Raw genomic sequence first — 14,090 nt, 5'->3', positions numbered from 1 at the left:
ACCAAGGATTTGTGGTTAATCCCCGGTAAACACTTAAGGGCATTTACTCAAGGGTAGAATGGAAATTCCAAGTACAGCCCCCTGGTTCCATGTGTAGGGTTCTATTAACTAGAATATAATACTGACCTACCAGTAGAGTCGATAGATGCAAAAATCACAGCCTTTGCATCTTGTGCCTCAGTGAAGATTAAAGCTGACTGAGTTTTCTTGATATTTTCAGAACTTATTTTGGCCACTAATGTGAATCTTTTCTGTTTTGTTTTCTACCCTCTCTTCTATCTTACATACTTGTCTGTTCCTCTAGGCCAGCCTCCTCCTCTACGTACACATCATTATTTTGATAGTCGCTTTTCACAAATACTGTGTGAGGACACATTGCAGAGTTGGTCATAAAAGATTGATGTGTGAATCCATACACAGTTGTGAGAGATATTTTCCTGGGTCTCTGTACTTGTGACTCGAAACCTGTTAAAATAAAATACAATGAGGTGATTATAACAAATATAAGGACTATTATCTACTATCTATGCAATGCTGAAACACATTGGTAAGAATTTTAGTGAAGAGTTACTGAAGTGTCTGTATTTTTTGAAATGTCTGTATTATGGGAAAAGAAGCCTTGAATTTAGGACACAATGGTCAAATGGTCAACAAAATAGCCTATTAATCAAGACAGAAAAATGACTCATATTTTTAAAAGATATATTACTATTAGCATAAAATTAACTAGAGCTTCTGAGAAAAAATAAAAACCATGTAATATTCAGTAGAAAATTCTTTACTTAATTTTCAACCTCTTACCTAAGAGGTATATTTATCAAATAAAGCAACAGTTTAATGAAATTATGTGAGTGTATAATGAATAGAAGAAATAAAATTATTAAAAGTGAACTAGAACAAAATGAAAAATTGTACAAGCTGTGGCCATTTAATGATGGGGGGAACCCTATATATTGTAATGCTTTGCAAAGCAGAATTATGTTACAAAACAATGATAGAAAATTATGATATTGTCATGGGTAAGTGAAAGTGTGACTGTTCTATTTGCTCTTGAGTTTCTTGAAGGAATGGTGCTAATTAGCTAAGTTCAAATGTCATCACTGAACTTCAGTGCTAAAGCTATGGGCAGGTACTCTTCTTAGATAGCTCTCTCTTCTTTTTTTTTTTTTTTTTTAAGATTTATTTTTATTTATTTATACAAGCACTGGGTACAGTCAGAAGCACGGGAGGGTGAGAGAATTCACCAGAGCCAGAGCGGGGAGCAGAACAGGCAGAAGGACCGAAGTACACTGCTGAGGGGAGCAGCGGGCGGCAGGAGAGATCTGTGCGCCATGTGGGACCCTCCTCCGATGGCCGGGGAGCAGCCAGGGATCGAACCGGCGCTGCAGAGGCTGCGGGCAGCTTCGCAACCCAGCGCTCAACCGCTACGCCACCGGGGAGGCCCAGCTCTCTCTTCTTGACCCTAAGGTTGGAGGATTGAAAATTCCTCTGTAGAAATGACTAGACTAAGAGCATGAAAGCTTTGAACAAGGCCTCAGAAAGAATCTGACCAGTGTTCTGCAAAACTTTTTCTTGATGCCCAAAAGTTTTGGGGTATGGATATTACATGAAGTTACTGCCAACCAGAAAACCAAGAAGTAGCAATATAACTAAATATTTACCTGGACCTACTCTTGTAATTTTAGAAAGAGTCCACTAGTTACATGTTTAAAAGGAAACAAAAGAATACTTGAGACAAATAAGAACTATAAAAAGATAAGAAATAGGGACCTCCCTGGTGGCACAAGGGGTTAAGCACCGCACTACTAAGCAATCTGCAGCCTTTGCAGCATGAGTTCGATTCCAGGCTGGCCAGGACCGGCCAGGGAGCAACCCACGTGGTGCAGCAGACCTCTCCTGATTCACCCGCTGCTCCCCTCAGCAGTGTATTTCAGTTATTCTGCCTGTTCTGTTCCCCACTTTGTCTCTGGTGAATCCTCTCATCCCCCTGTGTCTCTGGCTTGTACCCCAGCTCTTATCTGTATAAATAAATAAATCTTTAAAAAAAAAGCTAAGAAATATATCTTATCAAGGTGGTTAAATAAAATCTCTGTGCTTGGACTAGTGGAAGTGAAGTAGTTAAATGTTGTTAAGTACGTGATAATATTCACCTTATACTATTTATTCACAATGGTGTCTGCTAGAAACATGTAAACTTTAAATTAATTCTCAAACATTTATGATCCAATATTAAGCGCACTGAAACATAATCAAGAATGTAAATAAATCAATATGACTGAAAAATAGAAAAATATGGTATGAACAGATATGCATGAGTATAAAACTAGAATTATCAAGCACAAATATTAGAATAACTACTTATTTCGTCTAGGAGTTAAAAGACAATATTGAGAATGTGGAGGAAAGTTGGGGATTATAAATAGTGGCAGGGTAGATTACAGAAAACACCAAATTGAAATTATATAATAGGGCCTCCCTGGTGGCGCAAGGAGTTAAGACACAACCTATGAAGCTATTTGCAGCCACTGCAGCATGAGTTCGATTCCCGGCCAGGGAGGTGGTACACATGGCGTAGCAAACCTCTCCTGACTTGCTGGCTGCTCCCCTCAGCAGTGTATTTCAGTTAATCTGCCTGTTCTGCTCTCCACTCTGTCTGTGGTGAATCCTCTCACCCCCACCCCCGCATCTCTGGCCTGTACCCCAGTTCTTGTATGCATAAATAAATAAATCTTTAAAAAAAAAAAAGATAAGCCTGTGGAAACTGAGAAAGGGTTGCTCTGAAACAGACATAAGAAAAACAAAACTGCCAAGCAGAAAAGTTAACTTTGATAAGTGCATTTCTCAATATTGCCAGCAGGGGGAAGATGGGAGCAAAAAGTATCTCCCAGAAATGTTGAATCACACGCTGGGACTCAAACAGTTCTTCTATCTTAACCCATAATACTAAAATTTTTTTTAAAAATGCCCAAGTGTATTGTTTCATTTAAGCAGTCTCAGGTTTATGGTACCTTTCTTTGAATGGTAGAAACAAATGCTAATCCTAGTGAGTTCAATTTCTAATTCAGGCCCACAGTGATTATAAAAGGCCATCAATTGTTAGTTATCTGCCAGTTTTAGAGATATTAAAATGTGTGAGGGGATTATAAAATTTTTAAATGTGTAAAAATATGTCTGCATTAAAATACTCAAAAATAATAGCATGCAAATTGGGGAGTAAACAGAGTAAAGGAATATTCTGGTTTTTTATAGAAATAATTATAAAGGCCAATTAATATTCAATTTTGATGAATGAAGAATACACATGATAATCTCTACAGTAATCAGTCAAAGGTTAGGAAAGGAATTAAGCTTCAAATTAACAGTGAGAAATGTAATATTAAAAAGAGTAGCATGGAATAGACTGTATGCCTATAATATACACTTCCAAATCTGTATGTTTAATACCATAGCTTCCATACATCAAATAAAACATTTGCAGAGTTGTAAATGTAAATTAACAGTGGTAGATTTAATACAATTCTCTCAACTGGGAAGAAAAACATAAAGCTTAGAGAATTGCAATCTCACTGAGTATGTTCTCTGACCACAGTAGAGTGAAACTGAAACCTGAAAGGAAGGGACAGAAGCAAACATATATTTATAAATTAAAATACACATTTCTAAGTAATTTGTGGGTTAAATAGCAACTCACAATGGAAATTAGGAAATACTTTAAGCTGAACGGCAATAAATTTACATTGAAATTATAGCCTAAATGCACACATTTGAAAAAAAGAATGACCTTCACAAGTCAAACATCTGTAGAAGAAATTACAGAAGGAATCACAAAATCAACACACAATATTGCCAGCAGGGGGAAGATGGGAGCAAAAAGTATCTTCCCCCCCCAAAAAAAAAAATGAACGGAAATAATAAAAGTTAGAACCAAAATTAATGAAAGAAATTAAGTTTTAAAAAGACACTGAGAGAAAAAGAGATTGAGAACCAACAAAGCTTAGAGTTCTTTCTTTGAGAAGACTAATTAAATTGAAAAGCGCACCTGCTAAAATTTTTTTAAAAAGCACACACACAAATAGTAGAAAGTTAAAAGGGTAGTATAATTCCCTATTGTAGCAATATTAAAAAGAAAATAATGGCAGTTGCAGTGAAAAGGCTTCAGCACTTTGTAATGGTTAATTGCATGTGCCCACTTAACTGCCCACACCTGGATAGAACTTGATTTCTTACTGTGTTTGTGAGAGAGTTTGTGGACAAAATTAGCTTTTGAGGGTCAAACAAAACAAAAAAGAGGAGGAAGGGGGAATTCTTGCCTCCCTGCTTGAGCTGAGACAGCTCAGTTCAGCTTGTCTTCTGCCCCAGGAGAGAGTGTTACACCATCATCTCTCCAGCCTTCACACTTGGACTGGATTACAGTTTGTATATGCACATTGCGGGACTTTTCAGTTTCCCTAATCACATGAGCCAAGTCCTCAAAATAAGTCTCCATCTACAAACTCTTCCTCATTGTCTATCTATCAGTCAGGGTTCTTCAAAGAAACAGAATAACAGGAAATCTATATAGATCTTCTCTGGAGAAACTTGACTAATAAGTCAAGAAATTAGGGGAAGAATTTATAATCATGCAAATGTGAAATAGGCTTAAAATAACTTGAAAAAATGTGTAATGTGGTTGTTTTGAAAATAAATGGCATATATTACACATTTACCATACGAGAGAGATTATGCTGGGTTTATTTTTATATCCTTTATCTCAAAATCTTAAGAGGTAGGTAGTGGGTTGCTTTTATTTGCATTTACAAGTGTGGAAAGTGGGGTTCACAGAGAGATATGTTAAAGTCCTATATACAACTCTCTCACACAGTAAGTGAAACAATCATTGACTCCACAAACAGAACTGACTCTACAGCCCAAGCTCAGAACCTCACTTACACTGAGTAGCGGTGATTGCCACTTACCAGCCAACTTCAAACTGATAGCAAATGCCTTCCTGGTAGGAAAGCCAAGTGAACATTTGTGATGACAGTAATGGAAGGAGGCTACTCAGCATTTTCTGACTGCAAATTCCTCTCTACTATTTTTCCCTGGTTCACTCTTTCTCGCTCTCCATCACTATCTCTTTCTGTTTCTCCTTCTTACACATTACCAACAAATCAGATGCTTAAATACTTGACATAATCTCTAAGAAAGGAGGTGAAGCTTTGTCTCTCCCGATACTTACAAGGAAGGGGAGACCGTTGAACCATCCTCCCACAGCCACGGTCCATCTTTCTGATGACGAGAAAGTCCTATCCAAAATGACTGATCAGGTTGGGAAGACACTTGCTCTATTATAAATTGCTGTAGGAAAATAAAAATACAAATACACATTAAGGACAAAGAGAGGTAAAGACAGACAAAGATGATAGACCTAGAAAGACCAAGACAAAAAAAGAGACAGAGAGAGACTCTAGTTATAGACATGGGGCTAGACCAAAGATTGAATCACCCTAGATGTGTGCAAACTTTGGCATCCATCTAGAGAAAATGCCATTGAGTGACTGAAAAGGCATATTTCATTTCTTCAGAGTCATTAGTATTTGCTTTTCCAATAAAATATGATCCAGAATGTCAAAATTGTTACAGCAATTCATTCAACCTTACTCATCACATCTAAGGACAACAGATTTTATAGGCAATTTATATGGATAATAGATGGTTATCTTTTTCTCAAATTGAAAATGTAAATTGATGTGACCTTTGTCAAGAAATGCTTCTCAGAGTTAGAAAACAACTTAAGAATAATTCAACCCTATTACATGTCTTATAAATAAGTAACCTGGATTTTAGTGATAATTGAATTGTTGATAAATATAGCACAATTTAGTAATTACAGGGTCTAAAACCTGACTTCCAGTTCCATTCATTTTTTGCTGTATGTCTATTTCCATTAATTTTAATGTTAACTACAATGTAAAACAGGACAGAAACCAAGAAATTGAATGTATTGAAAGTAGTGGCAGAAATTAGAGATTATTTAGATTTATAGTGTAGAAAATCCCCTAATTATTAAACCCTTCTTATAGCCCACCTGAGTTCTAACCTTTATTATAAGTCCCACTTTTTCTGCAAAACATTGTGTTTACAAGGATCTCTTTCTGAATTCCTGCCAATACCAGGCATTTAACAATATTTTTTCTTACAAATTTCATGAACACCATAGCAGAAAGTTTACTTTTCAACCTCTTTGCCTTTCCCAGAATCTTGCAAAGAATAGAGTATTTATGGATGTACATTATTTTGCTGCTGTCATTCTTGAGAATTATGACAAGAGGAAGAATTTTCTATTTTACTCCACCAAATGTAAAAAGTGAAATCCAAACCCACAAAAATGAGTAGTGGTCAGATTATTATAGTCATGCAATCTTGAGTCTTTTGTAAAGGATTCGTTTTAGCATGAGATGTGTTTACTTTATAAAATTTTAAAAAGCATGTATGATATAGTTTACCTTTTTAATGTTATCGTAAGTATGGAGAATATTAAAAATGGATTTCTCTTAGGGAAAATGATCACAACTTTGAATCTACATCTGTTTGTTTGTTTTTCTTTTTTTCCTCAATATAGGCCACAGATAATTAGAGCTGAATTCTACTGCTACATTACCAGTTCTCCAGAACTGTCTATCTTCAGGAGATTAGAGCCCAATAGTAAGCAGTGGTTTCTGCTTTTGTTCCAGGAAGTTAGAGGTGTGCTAAGTAGGTAACAGCTGTTCTCATATATGATCCACTCAGGGGGACAATTACTGAATCCTAGAAAGAAAAGATACTTTTGGTAAGGTTCATATCATAACATCAGTGCAAATACCATGTATCTTGAGAACAGTTAATAAAGAATGAATTGTCATTAATACATTTCATTTTTATCTAAACTACAGGGATAGGACTTTATAGAAGAGACTATATTAGAATCTCTTCATTCATTGAAAATAAAAATAAATAGGTTGAGTAACTATAAATAATGTTTTAGACAATCAACCCTTTTTTACTTCTTAACTTTACTTCCAGTCTTTCAACTTCAGCCCAGAACTCCCCTTCTCCATGATAATGAAGTAAATCAACTCAAAATCATCACTGAGGTTTGTAGTAACTTCATGTTGACTTAATCTACAAGTACTAGGTCCAATTCAGAATGCAACTTCCCAAATGAAAAAAAGTATGAGCAATTATTCACATTATAAAAGTATTTCTGGTTTATATTTTTAGCTTTTTGATGAAATAGTCAGGAGATGTGAAACCAGAGATGTAAAAATGTTATTATGGATATGACACAATTAGAAATAAAAGTCAAGTGTATACAAAAATATAATGCAATCAACAAAATCATATGATTAAAAAAACCAACTTAACTAGTATTTTCAGAAATTTATCTGTGGGGTATCTAATGTGTTTGATGTTATATCATAATTCAAAATGTGTTTTATTTAGGGCCTCCTCTGGTGGCGCAGCAGTTGAGCGCTGGGCTGCGAAGCTGCCCACAGCCTCTGCAGTGCCGGTTCGATCCCAGGCGAGGGTCTCACATAGTGCAACAGACCTCTCTTGCTGTGCCTGCTGCTCCCCTCAGCAGTGTATTTCGTCAGTCTGTCTGTTCTGTTCCCCGCTCTGGCTCTGGTGAATTCTCTCACCCTCCCGCGCTTCTGACTGTACCCAGTGCTTGTATAAATAAATAAATAATTTAAAAAAAAAGAGAGACAAAGTGTATTTTATTTAGCCTGATAATTCTTGGCAACATTTTCCTCTTTTATTGTTCTTCTCCCTTTTTTCCTTTCCATTGTCCTCTCTGTTATTCTAACTATATCACTTTTACGTGTCAATTTCTTAAAGGGAGAAAGCACGTTTCTTCCCTTCACATCAAATTATGCAATCTCCCATAGACCTAAACACAAAACCAATATTAAATTAGTTACTGAGTTAAAAAAAGAAATCCAACTTACAGTTATTCAGCCAAGTGCCTAGTGTACTTGTAATATCATTTTGTAGATATAACATGACAGGAACACGTTATAGTGAGATAATACTGTTAAATGTGTTTTTCTTTGAAATGCACAATCATTGCATGCAAAGGTTTTCTTTACCTTCTTCCCCTGGGACTTAGCACCATAATAGACCTTCCTGAATCAAAGAGTCTATAAATACTTTATCTCTGCCCTTGCCTGTGCTTGGGAGAGTCCTGGTAGGAGGCATGCTGTCTTCTGAAGATGACTGTGTGGGTTGCTGTTGTTTCTCTTTATTTCTCGGTGGAAACTGGCCGCTCTCTGCTGGGAGGTTCCCTGAGTTGGATCTCCAAGTAGCTTCATATGCCAACAACAGTCACCGTGATAGGAAAATGGTCATTCTATTATGTTTGAAAATTAAAATCCCCAAAAACACACTTTTGCTGAAATTTAAATGAAGGACCAGGTACAAAACAATTTCCTTAAATCTTGAGAATAATAAATAACTTATAGCCTCAGAGACTGTGTTTCATTAGGAAGATAAGCACCATATTATACTTCTTCCCTTACTGGTATCCTTCCATTAACTTATTCTGGGAATCCCACAGCTTTGAAACCAATTATTCTAGGAAGGTAGTAAGGCAAGGTAGTTAAGATGATGAATTTTAGAGATAGAGTTCCTAAAATTCTGATCATGGGCCCACTGTGAACTAGTTTATGAGCTTAGAAAAGTGAAGCAACTTCTCAGTCTCTCACTTTACTTATGAATAAAACAAGAATTAATGGTACCAATTCAGAAGGGTTAAGATACAGATTAAATAAGATTTTGCATGTCAGGTTCTTAAAAGAGCACCTGGCACGTTATCAATGCTTCTTAGATGTCTCTGTGATTCATCTTCTCAACCAATACTCACCTGTGACACCCAGCACCACAGCTATCACCACTATTACCAAGCACAGGATTCCCAAAGTCACAGCAATAACACGCCAAGGAAGAGATACAGCACAAGCTCCTGAGGAGTCAAAGGGAAATAGACAAAGAAATAGCATGATGGATTGTGGAGCACTTCAATTATTAGTTCATTAAAATATGGCAAACTCAGGGCCTCCCCTGGTGGCGCAGCGGTTGAGCGCTGGGCTGCCAAGCTGCCCACAACCTCTGCCTCCGCAGTGCTGGTTCCATTCCCAGCCGCCAGCAAGGGTCCCACATGGTGTGACAGACCTCTCCTGCCTTGCCTGCTGCTCCCCTCAGCAGTGTATTTTCTCACTCTGCCTATTCTGTTCCCGGCTCTGGCTCTGGTGAATTCTCTCACCCTCCTGCACTTCTGACTGTACCCAGTGCTTGCATAAATAAATAAATCTTAAACACGTGCAATTTGCAGCAACATGGATGGCGCTGGAAGGGATCTCGCTCAGCGAAATAAGCCAGAAAGAAAAAGAAAAATATCGGATGGTCTCACTCATAGCAGGAATCTAGAAAACTTAAATAAGGGACCAGGAAAATGAATATCTATAAGAAAGTGAAAATCATAACCAATAAACAACTATGAACCAGAGACACTTTATGAGGGGTGGGGGGTGGGTGGGGAGGGATTGGGGTCAAAATAAAGGTGTTGCAATTGTTTGGGGAATATAAAAATAAAATAAAAAAATAAATAAAAACAATGTTAACTTGCTCGGATTTATCATAAATAAATAAATAAATAAATAAATAAATAAATAAATAAATAAAATATGGCAAACTGTAGCATACTGTACAATACCCAGATAATCTACTCATCTAATAAGAGTTCGAATTCCCCCCACTGTTAGCATATGTTTTCAGGTTTGGAACTGTAACTTGAGTCCTAACTTCATTTCCACATAGACATCTGTAGGTCTTGACACCTTCCTCCTGTCCCCACCCACCACGATCCTTAAAATTCCACTCATTCCTGGGAGAGACTAGGAGTCTTCCCTTTTCACTTATTTGTTGCACAACCTGAGGTAAATTACTTTTTTTTTTGTATCTGAAAAACTGGGGTAATAACAGCTTAAAAGGTTATTGTGGGAATTTAATGAGCTAATACATGTAAAAGCACCTAGTTCCGAGACCAACAACACATAGGTAATTCACAGTCCACATGCAAACATAAACACTCACATACTTCCCTACCTCTTGCGCCATCCGGTTTTTCCACTCATTTCCAACAGGTTGCCCAAGAAAGGAATTGCATAAGTGATAGAAAGGAAAATAATTGTGCAATGTGAGTTACCAGAAAGCAGAAGAGAGCAGATTCTGATGGCAAAACCAGTGAGTATTTTTTTCTCAAAAACAGGGAACTCATTTTATGTTAGCCTCACCATACCAAAACATAACTCTGCCTTTGAAATAAGCAGTAAGAACATTATAGAGAATTGCCAAATGAGAGTCAAAGAAGACAAAGTCCGATTCAATCTCTTACACAAAAAAATTCAGTCTCTTAAACATTACATTCGCGATACTCAACCCTATGACTTCTGACTTCCCTTTGACCTTCCCCACAAAATCATTAGTTTGATTTTTCCCTCTCCTGTCTTCTATCTTTTCATCCGCCACCTTTCCCCCCACTATATCCTGATGTTGTTCATAGGCACTACTTTAAATTTCTCTGACCTCCATTCTTCAATCTACTCCTTTCTCTCAAACAAATAGCAAGTCATTCCTTTTGAAATTCTTTCATTTTTACATAACATTACATAACATTTATTTCAGATCCTTATGGCTTAAGTGTTTATTTGTATAGAAGAGAGAAATTATATTTTCTGCCATTAATAAAGTTAAATACTAATAATCAGTCACCAAATGATTGTCGTGAAAAAAAGAACAAAATATATTCAGTGACTTAGAAAATGGCTAAAAATGTATTAATAAAAGTCCTACAGATAACAAATCTCTCCAGTTTCCTCCACTTTCATGTTTCAGTTTGTGAGAATAAGCATTTTGAAAGCAGAAAGAAAAGGTACCTTTTTTGGAAGCCACAGGTCTGGCGCTGCTTCGGGACCTGAAATCTAATTGAGTATATCCATCTTCATCTAAATTTCCTAACTGAGCCTGGTCATCCATCACTCATTGAGAATGTGAATTGGCGTTTCATTGGAGTGCTCTTCCCTCTCTTCTCCTAAGACAACCCACTGTGGACTAAAGAGAATCTATAAATCAAATCGTGTGGGATGGGCATTGGCTTAATAAGGAGGAGTAAACTGAGCATAAGTAGTCCAACCAGCTACCCAAAGCAGGAAATGCAGACAAGGCTGAGGTAATTTCCCATTTGTATCTGTAGATCCTGTTTCTGAGAATGATGATTCTTAAGAAAATTATAAGAAAACACAGCAAATGGAACTTTGTTTCAGACCAAATACATAATAATGATAAAAAAGTCGAATGTGGACCTCCCTGGTGGTGCAGGGGATTAAGCACCGCACTATGAAGCAATCCGCAGCCTCTGCAGCACTAGGTGTGGTGGCCAGGGAGCAACCCACATGGTGCGGCAGACCTCTCCTGTCTTGCCCGCTGCTCCCCTCAGCAGTGTACTTCGGTCAGTCTGCCTGTTCTGTTCCCCACTGTCTCCGGTGAATCCTCTAACCCCCGCCCTCACATCTCTGTCCTGTACCCCAGCTCTTAAATGCATAAAAATAAATAAATATTTTAAAAAAAAAGAATGTCTTCATTGCTTTCATTATTCTCACAACTAAAGTAAACATCACTAACTACCTATTTTGGAAACTTGAATTCAGCCTTTCTTCATTATAATTATATATGCATTCATTTATTTATACACTCACTCCTTCAGCAAACATTTATCAAATGCCTATCTTTTCAATTGGCAGGAGCTGGGAATACAAGGAAAGAAAACACTTGTGCTCAAGTTCATTGCCAAATAGAGAAAACCTACAGACAGTTTGTGATAAGCATGTACATTGCCGGACATTGAACTCAACTTCCCACAATGTTGGAGGCAGCAGAGAGAAGACACATATCTCCTTGGGATTTGTCAAGGATAAATAACATAACATGTTAATTATTTACTGATTTAATTACTATGAGTTAGGTAATTTCCATTGCACATTTTGCCATTGAATTTCAGTTTTCCAACAATGCTATGTAGTAGTTATTATTATTTTCAAATTAAAGAAAAGAGAAATTGAACTTTTAGTCCTTTTCTTGGTTTTAAGAAACCAACAAAAATATTGAATCAAGGAATCAGATCAAAGTCCATCTTGCTTCATGATCTTTTCTGCTATCCTACATTGACTCTGTCACCATTCTGTACACAGATAGAAAGTAACAGCTTATGGAGAATTCTGGAGCTCAGATATTATGCTAAATGTTTGATTTTTTATCTCCCAATTTCATAATATTACTCAAATTAATGAAATACAGATAACAGTTTTCAGGACAGATTTCATTTAGTCATTCTATTATAATGAGAAAAGAATACAACAGGAATTGGACTCAACTTCCCCCAACAATAATCTGAAGACTTCTTACAGGTTGGGTGCATCCAGCAGCATACTACCCAACTATAAAAAAAAATGATAAAATCTTGCCATTTGTATTAATATGTTTGGAACTGGAGGGGATTATGCTAAGCAAAATAAATCCTCCTCTCTGACAGGTCTTCTTTGATTGCCTAGTCTGAAGTGGAGTATAATCAGAACACTACCAGTCATTCTGGATCAAATCACCCCACCTACAAAACTATAAGCTCCATGAGTTAAGAATCTTGTTTGTCTTGTTCACTTGATCTATCCCAAGAACCTAGACTAGCTTCTGATTCCTTGTAGGTCATCAATAACTATTTATTGAGTCAATGTAAATGAAGGTATAGAAGTAAATGAGAACAGTCTATAAGTAACAATACATACACATAATAAATAAATACCTTCATATATTTTATAGCCTAAAATTACCCAATTTTATTGTCTGGTTCAGTTTATGAACTCCAAAAGGACCAACATTTTTTCTCTATCATCATCATAAGTCCAATGTGCAGAACAATATTCCCTAGGTCTTCTGTCTAATTGGTGAAATAGTGAAGAAAACACGCAATTACTCTTATGAACTGGAAACTAAGCTCTTGGTAATTCCAATTTTAAGTCTCAAATTACAACCAAGTTGTATTTGACTTGTAGCCAAATCCCCTCCATTTTGTAACAAAAACTTCCCTATACTAAAAATGAGGAATACGCAGAATTAAACTAACCACCTTTGTTCTCTCTTCTCCCTATGCCCCAACTTATGGTTAAACTTTAACTGACAACTAATGATTTTCTCTCCAACTGTATCCCCAGGAACCTGGAAATTGATTGTGCCACACATCTAACAAGAATTCTCTGTGCCTCTTGGAAGTTGATAGTAACACCAAGAACAAACAACTGTTGATTGTTATGGGCTGATGTCTCCGCAAAAACACTCCCTGCTGAGAAAAATAAACACTGTAACTCTTGACACCCACACTGCCTCCAGGCATCTCCTCCGGACCCCCCACTTCCTTCACATGCTGCACCTCCTCACATTCCTTCCCCTTCCATAATCACAGCATGTCCTCTGTTCAGGGACTTTTAGTGGGTTTGTCCCACTGACTCCCTCGGTCCATCTCAGATGTAGTCCTTGTGGTAAGACATGCTTGTGATTCAGAGTTTGATTTTCTGGGCAGCAAATGAAAGACCTGGTTTGATTGCTTACAAATTTACCTTTGGAAAGCAGGGGAAGAAAAGTGCAGGTAGACTTACACATATATGTATGCTGACTGTTTAGCTTTAGGTGGCATATGCATTGTCCCCCTTTCTCCTACCTACTTAGCTCTTCTTTCTCTATTGCATTCACTGAATTTATTACCACCTCGACCATCCATGTTTTCATGGAAGAAGTCGATGTGCACTTCAATTTATCACCTTTAACAGGAAGAAAGCTACAGCAGAATGTGACTTAGGACAGGACAAACTGTTGAGTCTCTAGACTGTCCTGATAATAATAAACAGAGCATCTTGGATTTTGCTTGTTTAACATGTTGGAATTTCATTCATAATGTCAGTTTACAAGCAAAATAGTTGAGTTTACAAAATAGTTGGAATCTGTTCACCTGGTGTTGGCCATTCATT

At 37.0% G+C, this 14,090-nt stretch overlaps 1 protein-coding gene across 1 annotated transcript; it reads right to left on the bottom strand.

The window, feature by feature from the left end:
• Window positions 1-134: 134 nt before the first annotated feature.
• CLEC7A (C-type lectin domain containing 7A) lies at window positions 135-11,052 on the bottom strand (the record flags this gene model as incomplete). The annotated part of the gene is made up of 5 exons (XM_084256056.1): window positions 135-465; window positions 5,219-5,337; window positions 6,641-6,786; window positions 8,882-8,980; window positions 10,953-11,052. 5 exons carry the CDS (start codon window positions 11,050-11,052, stop codon window positions 333-335), a joined length of 597 nt encoding a protein of 198 aa, XP_084112182.1. The 3' UTR covers window positions 135-332.
• Between the last annotated feature and the right edge of the window lie 3,038 nt (window positions 11,053-14,090).

Source organism: Talpa europaea (genome assembly GCF_964194135.1).
Source record: "Talpa europaea genome assembly, chromosome: 15".
NCBI lineage: Eukaryota > Metazoa > Chordata > Mammalia > Eulipotyphla > Talpidae > Talpa > Talpa europaea.
This window is presented reverse-complemented; position numbering and strand designations above follow the sequence as displayed.